At 38.3% G+C, this 20933-nt stretch overlaps 1 protein-coding gene and 1 long non-coding RNA gene across 3 annotated transcripts; both read right to left on the bottom strand.

Moving 5' to 3' along the window:
- Positions 1-8108: 8108 nt before the first annotated feature.
- LOC110606794 (ubiquitin-activating enzyme E1 1) lies at positions 8109-19691 on the bottom strand. 2 transcript variants are annotated; one of them, XM_021745784.2, is made up of 7 exons: positions 19423-19691; positions 18847-19217; positions 15740-15957; positions 10810-11604; positions 9756-10624; positions 9236-9668; positions 8109-8962 (listed from the first exon to the last, which is right to left on the bottom strand). In XM_021745784.2, the coding sequence occupies exons 2-7, from the start codon at positions 19202-19204 to the stop codon at positions 8366-8368; spliced, it is 3270 nt and encodes a 1089-aa protein (XP_021601476.1). In that variant the 5' UTR covers positions 19205-19217; positions 19423-19691; the 3' UTR covers positions 8109-8365. The 2 variants fall into 2 exon arrangements, with proteins under 2 accessions (XP_021601476.1, XP_043808835.1); XM_043952900.1 differs by lacking the exon at positions 19423-19691 and having other exon boundaries at positions 18847-19407.
- Positions 16115-18840, bottom strand: LOC122722355. Its single transcript, XR_006349321.1, has 2 exons — positions 17393-18840; positions 16115-16545 (listed from the first exon to the last, which is right to left on the bottom strand). It is a non-coding gene; the product is annotated as an uncharacterized LOC122722355 (long non-coding RNA).
- Positions 19692-20933: the final 1242 nt, after the last annotated feature.

Genomic DNA, 20933 nt, shown 5'->3' with positions numbered 1-20933 from the left:
TCCTGGATGAACCTCCTGTAGTAACCTGCCAAACCCAGAAAACTCTTAATCTCTGTAACTATAGTGGGTCTGAGCCAGTTAGCTACGACTTCTACCTTCTTGGGATCCACCTCAATTCCTTTTTCTGACACAACATGCCCCAAGAATGAGATGCTCCTCAACCAGAATTCACACTTGGAGAACTTGGCATACAAGCCGTGCTCCCTTAGGGTCTGTAAAACTATCCTCAGATGATGGGCATGCTCCTCTGTGTTTATGGAATACACTAAGATATCATCAATGAAGACAGTAACAAAGTGATCCAGACACTGGTTGAAAACTCCGTTCATGAGGTCCATGAATGTTGCAGGGGCATTGGTCAGCGCAAACGGCATCACTAGGAACTCATAATGCCCATATCTAGTCCTGAACGCCATCTTCGGCACATCTTCCTCTCTAATTCTTAGCTGGTGGTACCCAGATCTCAGATCTATCTTGGAAAAACAACCTGCTCCTGCTAGCTGGTCAAATAGATCGTCGATCCTGGGTAGAGGATACTTGTTCTTAGTAGTGACTTTGTTCAACTGTCTGTAGTCGATAAAAAGTCTTAGGGATCCATCCTTCTTCTTTACAAACAGCACTGGAGCACCCCAAGGTGAGGTACTCGGTTGGATGAAACTCTTATCTACCAACTCTTGCAGCTGATCTTTCAACTCTTTCAACTCTGCAGGTGCCATCCTGTAGGGAGGGATAGAGATCGGTCTGGTTCCAGGCATCACTTCTATTTCGAACTCTATCTCCCTAGTAGGTGGTAGTCTTGGAAGCTCGTCTGGGAAGACATCTGAAAACTCTCTGGCTACGGGCACTGAGGCGGGCTCCCTGACCTGACTATCAAGCTCTCTAACATGAGCTAGAAACCCCTGACAACCCTTCCTGAGCAACCTACGAGCCTATAGGGCTGATATTAAACCTCTAGGCATCCCTACTCTATCCCCCCCTGAAGACAACTTCTGACCCATCTTGATCTCTGAACCTGACTATCTTGTCTCTGCAGTCCAAGGTAGCACCACGAGTAGAAAACCAATCCATCCCTAGAATGACGTCAACAAAAATCGATCGATTCTAGAACCACAATGGTCGGCTGGAAGGCATCTACTCTCAACAAACACTAGGCTATACCGGCAGACTGACTCTGCCACTGATGGATCACACTTGGGTCCACTGACCCAAAGGGGACACTCTAACCTAGAGACTATCAAACCCAACCTCTCTACGGCTCTCGGTGCAACAAAAGAAAGAGAAAAGCATCAGGGTTCATAAAAGCATACACATCAGAACATTCAAAAGTGAGCGTACCTAACACCACCGTGTTCGATGTGTTAGCCTCCTGCTGAGCCAGGGTGAAGATCCGAGCTGGAGCTGACAGACCTTCTCCGCGGGAACCTGCCGAAGAAGAGGCTGACCCTCTCCCTTTGCCTCGACCACTGCCCTACGTCATGGCTGGAGCTACTGGCTGAGCCACACTACCTGAAGCTGTCTGCTGGGACCGTGCCAACCATGGCGCAGTGGGACACTCACGTGCCATGTGCCCTTGCTATCTGCATCTGTAACATGCTGTAGTCCCATACCGACAAACTCCCTTGTGCGGCCTTCCACACCTCATGCATCCAGAACTATCTGAACCGGAGCTCGAGCCACCATCTAATCCCAGACTAGACTTCAACCTTTTCCAGAAATTCTTCTTCTTCGACCTCTTTGTTCTGCCCCACTTTTTACTTCTTGTGGGGGCTGCACTCAGAGATGAGAGATCAATTCTCCCTGTACCCAGGGTTATGGAACCCGAGGCCTGAGTGCCTTTTTGTGACTCTCCCATGCCCTCTTCTAGCACACCTACTCCCAAACTTTCATCTCTCCTCTGAACATCCATCTCTGCTTCCTTCACATCAGCTGACATCCTTCTTGGATCCATTCCTCCTCTGATTACATCAAAAGACCTTCTAGGGTCCCTTGTTGTTTCCCATCTACTGACTCTACACGACTGTGCTCTCGGCAGAGCAGGGGGAGAGGTATCCATACCCTTCCTCTCAGGTGGAACTCTAGTCGATCCCGCAGATCGACGAGTGCCTCGCATTCTATTTCTAAAAAAATGACATAAAACACATAAAAATTAATATCATATGGTTCGTGTGGAAACACATGAACCCACATCATACATAGCATATCATTAATGCACATGCATATAGTCATGGCATTACACATCATCATCAAGACAGGACTCTACATCCTATCCTAGTGGACATGATTTTTCCAATTGTGCTTGCCCTTCTATAACATCTATGAGCCCGACACACTCTAGGTCCGACCATATGAACCTAGGGCTTTGATACCACTCTGTAACAACCCGGAAATCGGACCGCTATCGGCAATAGGATTTAGATCGACTTAAGGTCGCCGAAACCCGTCGCAAGCCTAACATACATCCTGTACATCTGATAAATACCCATACATGATCATAAATTTTCATAAAAACTTTAAACTTTTCATATACCAAGCTTGACCTGTGTATGCACTAAAACTATATACATAAAACCCCTTACTGGAGCCCTCATTAAATGCTCCAGTTGGGTCAACATCTCATATGTCAAGTCTGGTTCAACATATATCATCAATAAAACATTTCATAAAGATCATGTACCAAAAGGGATTTACAACCAACATTAGGGCCAAGCACAATACTAATCCTCATTATATTACTGTACAATACTTACATTACATTACATGTCATTTCATATCCACTACTAATCTATTACATATACAACCTCTTTACCCTTGCTGACTTCTTATGCTATCTCTGACCCTGCAACCTGGGGGTTAGGAGAAAGGGGTGAGCTACTAAAGCCCAGTGAGCAAAACGGTAAAACAATTTTAATAACATATGCTTTCATGAAATGCATCACATCACAAACAATTCACATCAAGGATAGATTTGTCGCCAATAACCCTCTACTTATCCAATTGTGCCAGAGGTGTATAATGGGCCTCACTGGACTTTCTCTTAAACATGATGTAACATAACATGTCCAATGTGCCAGGGGCGTAGAATGGGCCTTACTGGTCTTTCTCTCACATCGTGCCAAGGGTGTAGAATGGGCCTCACTGGACTTTCATACCATATCATAACATATCATATCGAGGGCTAGTGGGTCATCCAATATCCATCCACATCAACATCATATTATGCAATTCTCCCATTTTTTAAAATCTTAAAAGGCAAAAGTAAGTTTGTGGGGGGAGGAAGACTATACAGAAACTTTTCAAAGTTTAAAAACCTTTTTATCATCTCTCCCATTGCTAAGCTCGCCCATCAAAGGCGAGGTTTTGTTTCTATACTTATTTGTGACACAGAAAACAGTAAGCTCAATACTCTTTTTGAGACAATGGGGAGCAAAATCCAGTCTATTACGCCAACCAAGTCTTGAAGGGGGCAGAGCTGAACTGTTCTCCTCTTGAAAAGTTAGCATTTGCAGTCTTGATGTCAAGCACGAAGTTACATCCATACTTCGAGTCATACACAATAGAAGTCAGGACAAATTATCCTCTGCAAAAATTTTTACATAGACCGGAGCTTTCAGGGCAACTATCCATCTAGTCAATAATATTGCTAGCCTTCAATATCAGGTACGTCCTAAAAAAGGCTATGAAAGCCTAGACAGTAGCCGATTTTATTGCAAAAATGAATCCGACATTAGAGCCTTCAGAATCTCCTGCATCAACCATGGAGGAGTGGAAGGTTTAGACGGATGGAGCTTGCGAAGCTGGGAGTTTTGGAATTGGGATCCTTTTACATATTCAAACAGGATAAGGCTTCGGTATGCAAAAAAACTCGCTTTCAATGCTACCAACAATATAGTTGAGTACGAGGCTTTAATAATGACCTTAAAGATCATCAAGGAATTAGGTATACCAAAATCTACTGTTTTTAGTGACTCGCAGTTGGTTGTTAATCAGCGCTAAGGACAATTTAAAGTCTAAGAACCAAATCTTATCAAATACGAGGAAAATGTTTGATCCTTAATGGAGAGGATCAAAGAAAAGCAAGGCAACTACTAGCTTCACGAGGTGGCTAGAGGTGACAACAAAGAGGTTGATTTTCTGGCCAAAATGGTGGCGGCAAGTGAACAACACTTGACTCAACCATTTCAATTTGAGGAGCTGCATACTCCAGCAACTAACAAAGAAGAGTCTTTTCCCATAGAGGAAGGGGAATATGGATAATGCATGTATACAAGTTTTTGACATAGGATGATCTGTCGGCCGATGAACTGTTGGCCAAACAAGTATAAGAAAATCCTCTAAGTATGCACTAATTGATGGTTGGTTGCATAGGAGGTCATCAACTCAACCATGGCTGCATTATATTATGAAAGGAGAAGGCCAAGAAATCTTAAAGGACATTCATGAAGGTCAATGCGAGAGCCATAAAGGAGCTCGGACGATCGCCCGAAAAACATTCAAACAAGGATACTACTGGCCAATGATAATGCAAGATGCAAAGCAACTTGTCCAAAAGTGTCAAAGATGTCAAGTACATGCAAACATCCCAAGCAAGCAGCAATTGGAAGCCCCTGGCCTTTCTTTCAATGGGGGATAGACATCCTTGGCCCGTTCCTAAAGGCAACCGAGTCAAGGAAGTTCGTAATTATGGGAGTGGATCATTTCAGCAAATGGGCCGACGTGGAGGCAATTCAGTCCATCACCACCCAACAAGCGATCTCTTTCATCAGTAAAAATATCTTCACTCGGTTCGGAATCCCAAAGATAGTAATTACGGACAACGAAACTCAATTTGCGAGCTCTAAGTTTAAAGATTTCTACAGGGAATGGGAGATTGACTTAAGGTTCAGTTCGACTTACCATCCACAGACCAATAAAATGACCGAGGTTATAAATACGACTATCCTACAAGAGCTAAAGAAAAGACTCGACAAAGTCAAGAGCAACTGGCCTAAAGAATTGCCCCACATATTTTGGGCATACAAAACAACTCCAAGAACAGCCACAAGAAAAATACCATTTTCTCTTATATACGGAGCCGAGGCAGTTATCCCTGTGGAAATTCAAGTAAGCAACTTCATGACACAACACATTGAGATTTCAGAAAATCCTAAAGAAATGTAATTCAATTTGGATCAAGCCGAATTCCTACGAGAAAAGGCCACAATCAGAATGGCAGTTTATATAAATAAAATGCCCAGAATGTTCAATAGTAAAGTCAGGCCGCGTGCTTTTAATGTGGGGGACTTAGTCCTTAAAAAGACGATGTGACAAGCGGTAATGCTGGGTCTAGTAAGTTGGGCGAAAACTGAAAAGGACCATTCAGGGTCTCGAAGGTCATTCGCTCAGGATCCTATAAGCTGGCCAAGTTAGATGGCTGAGTCATTACCCACTCCTATAATATTTGTAATTTGAGAAAATTTTATCAATAACAGTTAACAAGGTATTTTTTTCATATGTTGTGCTCTTCAATGATAAGAAATGTTGGGATTGCCTTCTTTAAAAAAGATTAAGGAGTATTCATTGAAGGCCACAAGGCGAGTTCCGCCAGGCCATAAAGCGGGCATTGGATCCACTAAACAAAGGCATCTCATGCCAAGCCAAAAGGTGGAAATCCACCAGGCCATAATCTGGACGTTGGACCCACTAAACAAAGGTATTTCATGCCAGGCTACCAGGCGGGAATCCATCAAACCATAATCCGGGCATTGGATCCACTAAACAAAGGCATCTCATGCCAAGCCACAAGGCGAAAATCCGTCAGGCCATTTGGGTATCATTTCCGCATAGCAAGGCATCTCATGCCAGGCCACAAGGCAGGAATCCGTCAAGTCATAATCTGAGCATTGAACCTACTAAATAAAGGTATCTCATGCCATGCCACAGGGCGAAAATCCGTCTGGCCATCCAAGTGCCAGTCCTGCATATTAAGGCATCTCATGCCAGGTTACAAGGTAGGAATCCGTCAAGCCATAATTAGAGCGTTGGACCCACTAAACAAAGGCATCTCGTGCCAGGCCACAGGGCGTAAATCCACCAGGCCATTCGAGTGTTAGTCTCGCATAATAAGGCATCTCATACCAAGCCACAAGGCAAAAATTCGTCAGGCCATAACCTAAGTGTTAGTCCCACTAAACAAGGCGAGTATGAGCCAAGCCAACCAACCAGGTGTCAGTCTCGCTTCACGAGAAGTTTCTAAGGCATTTCATGCCCAGACAACAAGGCAAGTATACGCCAGGCCAACCAACCGAGTGTTAATCCCGCTTCACAAGAAGTTTTTAAGGCATTTCATGCCCAGGCTATAAGACATTTGTCACTACTCTTACAAAGGACTGTTGAGCTAGAAAGTGAAGTCCACAAGGAGGAAAATGGCCGGAAGATTGTCAGGGCTGATCAAGGCAAGAAAATGCTCGGAAGCTCATCAGGGCTTAAAAATGATCAGAAGCCTGCTAGATAATGCCCGGAAGTATGTCGGAGCTGGAGAATGCCTAGAAACTCACTAGGGCTAGAAAATGCCCGGAAGCTCACTAGGGCTGATTGAGGCAAGTGAAAGCCCGAAAACTCACCAGGGCGTTACCATATCGCTCAAATCAATTTTAGCCAGAAGATGGACAAGATCTTGGACTGAGTTAGTCGGTAGGCAAGTAAGAAAAAACCAAGGACAGCGTGCACAGCCTAGATAGAAGCTGACTTAGTTCGGCGGACTGAACTAAGGCTGCACAGTTCCATTTGGGACAGTTGGTATGACTTACACTCTAGACCGTAACATATTTCACGACCAGGCCACTAGGAAAGTATCCGTGAGACTAATGATCGGGTGTCAGTCTTGGTTAATAAAATTCTCAAGTCATTATCGTGATCGGGTGTTAAGTTCGATTTGTTATTTTTAATGTATTTCATAGCTATAAGACAATTGTCATTTATAGGTAGGAGCAGGCAAAGCGATGCGAGTATAGAAGGCTAATCCAAACAAGCCATATGCCCCATATCACGAAAACAACTGTCACCTTTAAATCTAAAGAATTGAGAATCAGCGGGGAGACTTCTGATATTACATAATAATAATCCAAAAAAAACCATGTGTTGGCACTCGAAAATAGGACTACATGGCAAAGATCTGATCAGGTGATACCCAATCCTACTAAGGAAAAAGAAGATCCGGACGCTTCAGGTCTTGAGTCTTCGTCAACGCTCGCCCTCCTTTGGAGAGGTCAGATCTTCACAGGAGGTTACTAGTAGTGGTTACAATCCAACAAACTCCCTTTACGCTTGTAATCACGAAATTGTCGACCAATTAGTCAGTAAGATCCCTTATCAATGAACTGGCCACATCATTGTCGAATTTCAAAAAAAATACTATAATTAACTTCGTGCTCCTATAGTATAAAAATCAACAATTACAGAGAGTACGCATTCTTACACAACTATTCTTAAATTCAGAATATTATATTACATTCGCTCTTCCCTTCAATTTATTACTACTCGAGTATCGGATTACATTACATTCGCTATTCTTTTCGGTTTACTGCTTTTCAAATATCGAACTGCTGTAAATATCAATCACCTCATATTATCTTTCTTATAGCTCATTCTCTTTCTCATATTCTCTTTCTTACAAGTTTAACCAATTATAACTCTATTTTCCTATTACATCATTAACAAATAAAAATAATTATTTAATTAATTTTTAACTTTTTAAATGTAAAAAACGAATTTAAGAAGCCATAATATCGTCATTATCATTACAATTTAAAGATTAATTTGGTTAAAATTAAAATTAACTAACTAAAAATAATAAATATTCACATACATTGCTGCTTCTGCGTACTTTTCCCAATAACTTTTTAAAAGGCAAAATTAAAACATTAAAAAGTTTTTAACTAAAAAATCTCTCTAAATTGTAACTTCTACACTCCGTAAGAAAATAATATTATCTACTTGAGAGAGAAGGAAAAGGGGATTACGAGCCAATTTGCGTTTGAACTTCCCCCTCACCACAATCACAACATAGTTTTGCATTCTTTATTATTTTCCTAACACAAATCACTGAATGTTGAATTACCGATGCAAACAAATGAACCAAATAATAACGCAATTTCCAAAATCTCATTAACAACGTCCAACGTAAATGCAAGAAAAGAGTCAGCTGTGGATCACCATCAAAACATAAGCAAGTATACATGATATCTGCAATGCATAAGAAATTGGATACTGGGAAGCCTTAAATCTTGGTATACTCCCAGACAGAACATGGAGATGAAAGACTAAAGTCTGATTATAAGTATTTTCCTAAAATCACAGGGCCAATGATTAGGCAAATTGGGAATACAACTTAACGGTAGTAAATAGATATCGGGGGAATGTCGATATCATTGTCCTCGTCATCTTCGCATGCCACCACAACATCAAAATGAGATCGGTATGGAGGCAATTCTAATTTTGCCACTTCCCTAACCAAATCCACCACCTTCCTGTCCATTCTTTCTCTATGCTTAGGAAACATGCTATTGTAGAGCAGGCAACTGCCACATGAGATGCTATAAGCATTCAACCCTTTATCCTTGAGCCATTGAAGAAGTTCCCTCAGAGTAGGATTATCCTTAACAATCCACCTGTCCCAAACGGTCCACTTCATGTCCCGATGCTTGATAACCTTGGGTGGGACTGGCTCAGCCATGGAGAATAAAGGTAGTGCTAGGTTGGCAAAAGTATTGCGATAGTCTTCTAGTTTGTGGCCCCCATCGAGAACCTTGTACAGCTCCAAGCACACAAGACCAGTTGCCATTGCTGTTGAGGTTGCAATAGCAGGAATGATCCTTCCTGCTATAAACTTGGCTTTCAGCTTGTCAACCTCAGGAATGCTATAGTTTCTTGCTCTCATGTTGGCAAGTGCAGCAATCAAATCCATATGGAAGTTTGTATCATCATCCTGTAGATTCATAGAATGTGAATAGCCATGCCAACAAACCAATTGAATTAAAATCGAACAAGGTTGGAAGACAGAAACACAGTATTTTAGACCACATAAAAGTTATGGGGCAAGAGTAGTTCAAAACAAATACAACTATGACCAATTCATACAAACATTCCATGACAACAGCAAAGTCCATATTAATTAAGTTAGAAGACATATTAATCAACGCTTTGATATGGTCAAAGAAATGCACATTAAATATGTTAAATAAAGATGCAAAGAGAGAACCTTCTCAAACTGAATTGGCTTCATCCTGTATCCTGGTGGCAATTTCTTCCTGGACTGCTCTAATCTCGCGATTATTTCATTGATAATCGCTAGATCATCTGCAGATGCAGTAGCAAGACTGGTAGCCTTCTCATCCGTCACAATTTTCGCATCTTTCTTTGGTTGAAATTCTGGTACCATAACCTTCTCAACAGCCTCAGTCAACATCTTAGGATTCTTGACCCAGTCAGGAACGGGAATGCCAAAAGTCTCCGCTCGAAGTACGGATGCAGACATGACAAAATGGAGGTGACCAGGATCAGAAGCTGAGAACTCAAGTGGATGAGGAAACCGCTTTGGGGCAGACCAGAATGGTGCCCCAGTACTGGTTGCAGCATCTTCAGGAAATGTATAAATCAACTGCTTTACACGATTAGCATAATAATCTTCAAACCTGATTACAGAAGCAGCAATGTCAGGAATTAAATTATGTATATTCAATAATCACTTATTTAATGGAAAGATTGAATCAGGGTAATACTTTAATCTAGCCCAGGTAATGCAATCTTGGAACGTCTCGCACTTTTCCTTGTCAAGACACTCAAGGACACGCTCTAACGTATCCCTTGCCTGAGCATCACCAGCATTAGCCATAGCAGAAGTATATTCAGCTGGATTGGATAGGTAGGCATTCACTTCAGCTGGAGTTTTCTCAAGCAAACCTTCAAATTCCGATCGAGCCCATGTCAAGCAGTGGTCAATATTGTGTGGGAATGAATGGACTGTGCACATGGGTGCTTGCTTCTCAGGCGGGTCTCTCGAGGCACCATAGTTTTCAGTCAGATGAGGAATGACCATCTGGGTGTTGCATTTGGCACCCAGGGTTCCAGACTCAAGAAGTGACTTCTGAAAGTACAAGCACCTCTGATCAACATATAACCTGGCATTAACATTGTCCAAAGCATTTATGACAACAGTTAAATTCTCCCAGAATGTATCATCAAAGACATTCTCAGTTTCAGGGCCCACGCGATTTTGCAATGCTTCAATGTTGAGACTTGGATTTATTGATGCCGCAGCAGCAGCAGCAACTGTTGACTTGGCCTGTCCAATGTTCCAATCACGGAAGAGAAACTGTCTACTTAAGTTACTTTTCTCTATTACATCATCATCAGTTATTGTCAACTTTCCCTTTTTCCCGCATGAAACACCCATTAATGCAACATTTTTCAAGAATTCACAGCCTAATGCACCAGATCCTACAATGAACACATTGGCATCTTCTAATTTCTTCTGGAGCTTAGATCCAAAAACTGAAATTTGTGCATCATAACGGCTATTTAATGGTTGAAAAGCACTGGGATCCAAATTCTCTTTAGGGAGTGACTCCACAGAGTCAAAATAGAAAAACTGTGACAACAGAGATACAAAGAGAGAGGAGGAGATTAGTTTACCAAAAGAAGCAAGGAGAAGTATATGAAATCACACACATGTCTACAAAGCATAAAACAAGTAATGAAGAAAAGGAAAGGAAAAAAAATATAGCGGGAGGGGGGGAACAAGGAGGAAAGATAAGAAAGTGACATGATGCCCACCTGAAAGAGAGGATGAAATTTTCCAGAGCACGCTTTGACAACCTCTTGTCCCACAATGCCGCCAAACATGGCAGCCATGGGATTCAGTACAGCCCTGGCACCAAAGGCAAAATGTCGAAGAAGTTTTGGATCAATGTCCTCCACTTTTCCATCTTCCAAGCTTTCATTTATGTTAGCAGTCAAAGTTATAAGCTTCTGAGCATCCTCTTCTGAACCAGCAACAGGATATCGACCTAGTTCTGACAAAAACTTATCCAATGCTTGAAATGCTAGATGTAGGAGAGGTGGGCGATCAAACTTGGAGAAATCACTCAAAAGAAAATCACCAGGATTTTCAAGTGCTTCCCTCAGTGGCTTAAAGTTCAACACCTTGAGTTGTTTCACCTGTGTTACAATACCACCTTTCTCATAGGTACTGAACTTCGAGGTATCCTCATCAAGAGTAAAGGCATATGGCTTGGCACTTTTTATCTTCCTTGGCTTGCCATCATTTAGCTCTGTCATTCCATGAATTTCAGAGAATACAACAAGATCCCCATCCTGAAACTCAAGCCTCTCATCATCCACACATGATACTAGAGCAGGGTTGTCATTGCTGATGGATGCAATTATACCCGTGTGTGGATCCTCTCCATCAACATCAAAAACTGTGAATTCAGGTCCAAAGTCACAAAATACAGAACCAAAAAGACCTCTAACTTCAGCCTTAATGAAAGAGATAGGAGGCTGATGGCTATGGCAGTAGTCATTGAACTCAATGGCTTTCTCAAGATTGATATCAGTAAAAACAACAGCCTGCATAAACAGAAAACACGTATCTATGCAACATGAAATAAGCAAAAACATTGCATAAAGCACATCCAGATGAGAGAAATAATGTTGACAAAATGGATACACAAAAGAAAATTAAAAAATATAAGAAAAATCATAAAAATCATAAAAATCTAAAGCTAAGTACGCTTATGCTTGAATTTCTCCCAATCCAAATGACATATGCATGAAAAGTGATATTATTGCAATTACAAATTATTTACATTGTTGGATAAAAATCTATGATCCTTGGAATTCAAATACATGTCCATTCCATTTTTCAGATTCTCATAGATTTTTGCACTATTTTGCAATGCTCGTATCACAATGAGGTGAAAGTTACTATGGCAACATAGGAACCATTGAAGCCCCAAAATGCGCACGCAAGAGAGATGAGAGCGAGAGAGAGAGAGAGAGGAAATTACAATGATGTAGACTGGAACTTATTCTGTACTTTTGACATTCAAGAGACTCCTATAATTTAGCTAATCAGCAGTTCCATTTCATTATTGGTATGTTGAGGCAACTCTGAAATTGAACTCCTTGATGGATGCAAGCACATAAATAAACAGAAAACTCTTGTAAAATGGAGCCAAAAAAAACACGAGGCAAATGCAAAAAGAAAAGGAAATACCTATCTTATTTTACTCTCATAAATTTCAGAAGTTACAAAAATTCAGTGGTTAGACATCCTCTAGATTCTATTAATTCTGGTCCAACTATTCAGTCAGAGAAGACTCTGTTAGACTTCTCTTTGCATCCAGCAATATAAATGTACAATTTTGCAAGTCAGTCTCCCAAACAAATAGTTTCTGATTCAGGAGCAGTACAGCCCCAGAACAAAAGAGACTAGCTGTTAATTGGAGGTGTCAATTTCATGGTTTTAAATAATTGCTGTTACTTCACTTAAAAGACATTATTTACAGCACTTCATACCATAATAGCCATTACATAGAGGCAAAAAGGATTGGTGTATTGGTCATTACACCCATTACTTACCAGTAATGGCCATTTCGCATGTGGGGTTCTTTTCTTTTTTCAGAGGTGGGAAGGAACCTCATTTCAATATTTTGTTTCTAGTTTCTGGGTTGCGCTCTTTTAGCTAAGATCATCAAATATTGGAAGTTTATTTCAAGTAAAAGAAAGCAATCTGCATCCACATTTTGCGATGGATGAGTTTTAAAATTGGTTACTATTAGGGACATCTAAGAATGACGGATTTAATATCTTTAAATAATGTATTTATGCTTACCATAATTGTGTATCTTAGTTTTACTTATCTTTAGTTATTATTAAATTCTTAACTACTCAAATTTTTCAAAATAAAATAAAATAACATAGTAATTATGGCCATTAAAAAATGGTTTGCTCCCAGCTGTAACAGCAATTTAAATCCATGAGCACAATAGCTATCCGAATTATTCCCATACATGAACGCTACTCATAAACCTATAAAATCCTAAAAAAATACTTGAATTACCCTCCTTCCCCATACTGCAGTGTATCTAAACCATTTTCTTAGATGACTTTCTAGCCTTAAATCTCTCAAGCACGATAAATCCCAAACAGAAGGAGCATTTAGTCATCATGTGCTTGCAAACAGTCTTAAACACCTCCTCCAGAGAATGCTAAACCAAGGTATATTCTCCACATACTCACATTCCAGACAACTCCATAGAAGTTCCAAATCCCACCCCACCACATTGAATCTCTTGTTGCTTGGACTCCACATTTAGCATATGTTTAACAAAACAATCAAACTTCAACATGGAAGTTTTCTGAAGGCAGACAACAAATTGAGAACATCCATTCTACTTCCATATCATATTTGTTTTCCTTTTTTTTTTCCCCATTCCATCAACAACTTTGTGTTATCTGGCTAAACTTTATTAAAGAGGTTCAAAACTATCATTCCCAAATTGAATGGAAGAGAATGACCTTAGTTTGAATGCACAACAGACCATCAAAGGAAGACCACAGAATGAGCTGGATTTGATAAACCAAGACTACATAGGTTTTTCCGGAATTTGCATCTCTGCTCTAAAAAACTGTAATCAGCCAAGATTTAACAACCAAACAATGACACATAAGATTGTTCAAATTAATGAACAAATGCACAAGAAAACTAACATATCTAGCCATTGAACTTATATTTTTTTATTTCCAAGTTGAAAAAAATAATTAAAAAGAAAAGTTATACTCATTGACAATAGTCAACAATGGGAACACCATCCATGTTCATCAATCCCAACACCCAATTTTTGTTGATCTTATAGAGGTTTCCTGGCTATCAAATGCAGCACACATGATCAACAAAGACCAAGGAAATGGCATCACAAAGCAGCCTTTTCCTTGTTCCACAACAATAAACTTCCCATGCTAAAAAGTTCAACTCCAAATTTTCTGAAAGTGTAATAGTACCTTAGACTCGCATGCATCAGTCACCATGGAATTCTGACTATCTTACTAAAAAGAAGTGTTCGATCAGTTGCACTAACTCATAAAAAAACTAGAAGGGGAAAAAAAGCACCTCAACACAGATGAATGGAAAAGAGCTCTCTCACATGGCTTAAAAGGCCCCAAAAAGGGGGGATGTTTGTCTTCCAAATTGCTTACAATAAACAAATAAAATAATATAAAACTCATATAGCTCATCTCCCACTTTACAATAAAGACTATAATACTACTTTATCCCACAATTTTTTTCCCTTATGCTTTAAGGTGGATAAATATCATTAAGAAGTTCCAGAAATCAAAGAAAGGCTCAATTACCCAACCAGATCTCTCCTATGAACCACACTTGACCTCCTCTACGAAAGCAATGATTCCCACCCACAAAGAATCCTGAACTTACCCCGCATTTATAGCCAAAAAAAGTGTTATCTGAAAAGGCAACTCCAATAGCAATAATCATGCAAAAAAAAAAAAAAACTAAAATTGAGCCATTACGCACCATAAAAGAAAAATAAGAATCTCATCCCTCCACTACAATATATGCTTCTAAAACACAATCCCAAGAGAAAATCTAACTGAAAAACCAGGAAGGCTTGGCCTAGTTTAGAATCTGTCCTTCAGTGGCATCATAAAGTACCAAATAGGACTTCAAAAAATAAGAGGTTAAACATCAACACCTCTTTATGCTCTCCACCAATCCTAAGTTTATTCAGCAAATCACCCAATACAATCACAATAAATATCAGTGCTGAAATTGTCCATTAGAAAGAAATCAGTATTACATCCATTAATATGGATTGAGAATCCACCAATATATACACAAACCTTCTTACCCAAATTGTTTACTTAAACCCAAAACCCATAATCTGACAGATAAAAAAGGGAAAACAAAAGAAGAGAGAGAGAGAGAGAGAACTATCAGTTCAACAGTTGTGTTCTTTCTGAACATCCACCCATCTTCTCCTAAATTTTTTTGAATTCATTGACAGTAAGAACTCACAAGTAAATGCTTTTCCGATAAAGTAGAAAATCATATAGTAAACATATGTATTCTAGGTCTTGGCTCATCATAGCATAATCCTTATTCAATGTGATATATCCTCATTGGGAACAGTTCATCTCTACATCCTCAAAAACCACAGTTCTTAGGTGTGGCATTCCTAATTCAAAAACCAGATGTTCAAAACCTTTGACTCATATCCTATCCCCCACACCTCCTAAAGTAAAAGGAACGAGAAGATAAATACATAATAAAATCACATTAGTTAACATGTACTTTTTGACTTGCTAATAGACAAAAAGTTGGCCAATTCACATAAAATTTGTTCAAAACTTTAAGAAGAAGAAGAAAAGAAAATAAAACAAAGAATTCAGTACCACATTCATACATGCCTTAGTTGTAACATTGATAGATAATCACCATGCAAACAGTGGGATTATCTAGAGATCATTTTACCCTTTTACAGTGACCTTGATAGATAGCCACTAAGTAATTGCCAGGATTATCCAAGAGGTCATTTATCCTTTCTAGTCAAGATGGTAGGATCCATTTATTAAAGATATTATGGGATATTATGAATAAGTATTAAGTAGATATCCACAACAATGGAAATGCCTTTCTTTGGAATAACATCACTAACAAGAAATTCAACAAACATGGAAATACCTGGAAATCAGAAAGTTTTTCCTTTGTTAGTTCTGTAGTTAAGGTGGAAACAACTACTGCATTATTTAGTTCCTGCAACTTCTGAACAGAAGCTAATGCCCTGTTCTTTCCAACATCTTTCTCAGAAAAAACAAAATTACTGGACAAATCCCACATCTCCACTTCCCCTTCATCGTGCAATGTTATAGACTTGACCCCAGCAAGAATAAGATTTTTAGCTGCAGCAAGAGAACAAACACACATTACGGCGTGTCACATAACTGGTATAAGATCAACTTAAATGTAGTAGCACTATTTTAATCCCGTCACCTCAACAGTATAGGACACATCCATCACCATCAGATACACAAACAGAGACGCATGCAAATTTTTTTAAAAAAAAAAAAAACCAGAATGCTAGAAAATAATAGTTTAAATCTCACGAGTGTTTCAAATTATTCTACCAAGGAGACAATTGTACACATTCCGTAATGCAAATGAGTGAATACACTACAAACAAGGTTAATAATTTTATTTTAATTTTCAATTGTCATAATAATATCATAATAAGCTCTACTAAATACCAGCTATCTAGATGACTCGGGTATTTATAGAAATAATAACTAGTCCCACTAGTACTAAGGTTGGGAATCCCAAAATAAGAAAAAAAAAATTAAACCAGCACTCCACTTGGTCGAGAAGAGCTTGATTCCAGAGAGTTGAACTGCACATAAGAATCCATGAGAGAAGAATCCAAAGTTTGAAATGTCTCTTTAGAAATCCAGGTAGCATCAGAAATCGAACAATCATGGCACTTGACAATAAATCTGTGAAAAACAACTTGAGAGGAATTAATGAACTCATCATCTAACACAGATTCAGGATGTTGATGGCAAAGAATTGTTACGGACAGCAGCAAGGGCTTAAGGGAAGCATAATATGGAAAAGAAATTCAATAGCAAGGAAGTGTGAGAAAGATATAGCAGCCAAGGGCAGAAACTTCAAGAAGAGCCAAAAAAATTTCATAATTAATTGTTTGGGTAATTCCACAGACACTTGGATCAAGAAAGAAGCCTTCTGATACCAAATTGAAGCAGAACCAAAAGAACAATCACAAGGAAAAGAACTACACTCCCAAATTTTATTCAGTTCTCAATTGTCAATAATAATCAAAGTTCTACTAAATGCACAGATCATATAAGCATTTATAGTATAATAATATTCTGTTAGTACCAGGATTAGAAGACTTGGAAAGAGAAAATATTAAACTAATGCTAATTGGAAATCCTAAAGCAACAAAAATTCATAAATAAATAAAATACTACACGGTTAAATTTCCTAAATTTATTTCTAAAATAAATAGACCTAAAATCCTTAGTAAAAGGTCCTGCTTCACAAACACATTGACATTTCAATTGATATGGCTCCAATTAGCTCTATAAAACACAATCTAAAATGGCCAAATATATACTTACACCTCCATACCATTTGAGTTTATCTATTAAACACCTAAAAGTACAATCAAAACCCATTAAGTACCTGAACTTATCAAAATTAAAATAATTAAATGTAATTTAGCCACATTATCAATGACTTACCAAAAGGAATTCAGAAATATTTCTATTTATTGCTAGATATACTCCAAATTATCATAAAATAAAAAAGTTATTTCACCTTATGAACAACAAAAGTTCTTTCCGTCTCATTGAGGATAACTTTTTCATTTTATGAAAGCTTGGATCACATTCAACAAAATTTAAGACAAATGAGTGCTATTAAAGGAGAGGCAACAATAAAAGTGTGTTTGGATTGGAAGTAAAGCAAAGTAATAAAAAGTGAAGTATCATAACCTTCCTAACACTCCAATTTGGTGGACCCAAAAAAAAAAAAAGACATTTTTGGAGGTTTTGAAATCTCCAAAAACCTTACCTTTCTTAAAAAGGATCCTCCCAAACATGAAGATTACTTTTAAAACCATCTCTTAACATTCTAAAACTTCCAACCAAACATTCTAAAACTTCCAACCAAACATAGTGCAAGGTGACAGGTACCCTATGGCCCCAAGCGAGAGGAGAGGCGAGCCAAGCTGAGAGTGGGCCACCAGAGAGAGAGAGAGTGTGCGTGTGTGTACACCTTAAAATAGAGAAGTAAAAATGAAACAAAAAATAGGGGAAAACAGGCTGGATGTTTCTGCACCAGCAGTGAGAATAAGAGACGATACGAAGAGAATAAGAGGAGAGAAAGAGGAGAGAGGGCAAGGAAGAAGATTAAAAAAAAAACTCAGCTGGGTTTGCTGTGCCAGCAGTGAGAAAAGAAGATGAGAGGAGAGAGTGGAACGAAGAAAAAACTAAGGGAAATGTACCTGAAATTCAGTTCTCCAGCAGCTGATGTGGAAATAGACACTATAGTTTAGGACTCGATGTTTAAAAAGCAAAAGAAAACAAAAACAAATACTGATATGCCTGTTGTTTCGAAAAGGCAAAGCCAGGCAAGGGCCTCTTTGACTCGCCTCGCGCCTCTAACAACACTTGTAATAATTTGGAACTTTTTTTACTTTCTTCATCAATAACATGACTAATTTGCATTTAATTGTGCTGCTTTTCATAAGTTCAAATATTCAGTAACTCATTATTTTAGCTCAAGTATTCACTGGCTTAAATCCCAGGGATAAAGCTATGTATTTAGCAAACTAAAGCTATAGAAGAACTTGTTCAGTTCATGTAAAGGAAGAAGACAGTAATTTATATACATATACATATATATATATATATATATATATATATATATATATATATATATGAGATACTTAATATTTTGTTGCATTTTAAAGTATAACACAAATTAGAATTATAAAATAGTAATTACACTTAATATCATTCCACATTAAAATTTGAATCAAAAGTTGAAATCTTCCATAATTTTACAAGAATTCATTTAAATTCTTTTATTGCAAAATGAATCATGCCTTCAGATGTTAGAATTAGTTCGTAAATCTATCAAGATAAGTAGGCTTTCAAATCACAAACAACATATTCACAACCATCAGTCAAGCATTGGATTATCACTTGAAAATTCAATTAAACGAAAATCTAACAAGATCAGTTGGTTTTATCATATCATATCCATACCAATCTCAGCACCAAGACCCTGCATGCCCGAGACTAGGACATTAGAAGCAAAAAGCCGCCGCATGGTTTCACGGCCATACACAGCTAGCTGCCGGCTGTGCAGATCCTCATCGATATCACTCAGATTTGCATCGCCAGGTGCCATAATCAAATCTCTACTACTCTTGTCTTTGTTGAGGCCAACGATGCTACTGTTGCTGTTGTTATTGGTCGTATTGGTGGCAGTAGTCTTTTCAGCTGATTCAAGAACGCAATCGATCCGATGCTTTTTAATCGAGGCCGAACCTGCTGTCTTGCTTCCGTTCTCTTCTTCTGCTTCTACAAGCACGCCTTCAACAGGTCGCTTTCTTGGAAGCATAAAGTGCAGTAAACTGCCGAACAAGCCACAAAACCCAACAGAAATCATTACAATAGGAACCACCCCAGAGAATTTACAATTAGCAAACATTAAGCCCACAAGGATCGGCAACAAAATTATAAACCCTAACCCTAGTTTAAGGTTCAACATGATTCCAAGGCAAAGATGGCAATCAAAAGAAAGATCATTAACAATCTCACAAGGAGAAAGAAACGTACCGACAAGGACTGCGATTTAGGAAATATCAACACTAGTAATTGGATAGGGGAAGCGAGCGAGAGAGGCAAAATGGGTTCCAATTCGTTACTTGAAGTGTAATACTCGGTGATTATAGCTAGGGTTTTCATTTATACATAAGGAAAATGAAAAGGGTATTTTATGGATTTTGAAAAAGAGTCCTTCCCTAGGGTTTTGGGCCAAGGACAGGTGCTGTTTGGCGCGGCCTCTAATGTACCATTATCATCATCCTCTAGTTGTTTTGACAGAATATGAGGATTGGCGTGGATATAGAGACGAGAGGAAGATGGCAGTTGTGGTTCTGTCGGGCCCGCGTGAGCAATCAAACGGTCAAGATTCAACCATGTGATGTTTCCAAAACAAAAAAAAAATTCAGCCATCTTTGTGAATATGGACTTAATTTCTCCCTCCCCCATTCTCAATTTCAAAAATTACTTTTAATGTCTTTAAACTTTCATTTATATTTTCCATTTTCATAAAAATAAACTTATTTTTAAAGTGATATACTTTTCATTTTAAATTGAAAAACTAAAATAAATCGACACAAATTGAATGAATTTAATTGATCTGATTTTTTATCTCAAGTACTTTCAATTTGAAGGTTTTTATAATTTTGATTATTAAGTTCCATTAAATTAATTGAAGTGATAATTATTATTATATTTTTTATAGTTTGATCAAATTAATTAAATTGTTTTTATATTTTTTAAATTAAATTAAAAATTCATTATAATTTAATTTCATTGATTCAAAGGACAATGGCCTAATTTTAGGTCTTTTAGTCATTGCTCCGTAGGAAAATCTCTAAATTCTCTTTTATAGCCATATCAATACATAGAAATCCATCTTCTCTAACCGTAGCAGTAACAACCATCTCCTCCATCCAACAAGCTAACCATGTTCTTCTCTTTCTCTATCTCATCAGCTATATCCAACTTAAATAAACTTACTATTATCTAAACATCATCTAAATACCGTAATTGCAAATCTCTATGTTGTGCTTTTTTTGCAACTCCACAAGACCCTCTCCTTGAGATTGTTTTTATTATTGGTGGTTATAAGTATCCCAACTCATCATATCATCAAATAGAGATTTAAGTCCATGGTATCATCACTGGATAAATGAAGTGTAATGGGTTCATCTTTGGAGAGTAAATTTTCAATAGTTGGATTTGTGTCTATTAAAAAAAATTGAGTAATTATATTGTTGATAAGATTAGAGCAACCCAGTGCATGAGAGAAAGAAGAAAGTAAAGACAAAGTTGGCAACCTAATAGAATTTCATGGGAAGATAGGTTTTTAAAGAAAAAGGGTTCAAGAAGCGTAAGAGGCAATGGATGACAATTAAGATTGATTGGTTGGACTCAACTGATCCTGTGGGTAGTAGCCATATCTTTATGAACTAAAGGATTCAATTAATATTGGGTTCTTAACATGAGATTGTCATATTAACCTCCATGGCCATATTTCTATGAGATAAGGGATTCAATTG

The sequence above is a fragment of the Manihot esculenta genome, chromosome 18 (assembly GCF_001659605.2).
Source record: "Manihot esculenta cultivar AM560-2 chromosome 18, M.esculenta_v8, whole genome shotgun sequence".
NCBI lineage: Eukaryota > Viridiplantae > Streptophyta > Magnoliopsida > Malpighiales > Euphorbiaceae > Manihot > Manihot esculenta.
This window is presented reverse-complemented; position numbering and strand designations above follow the sequence as displayed.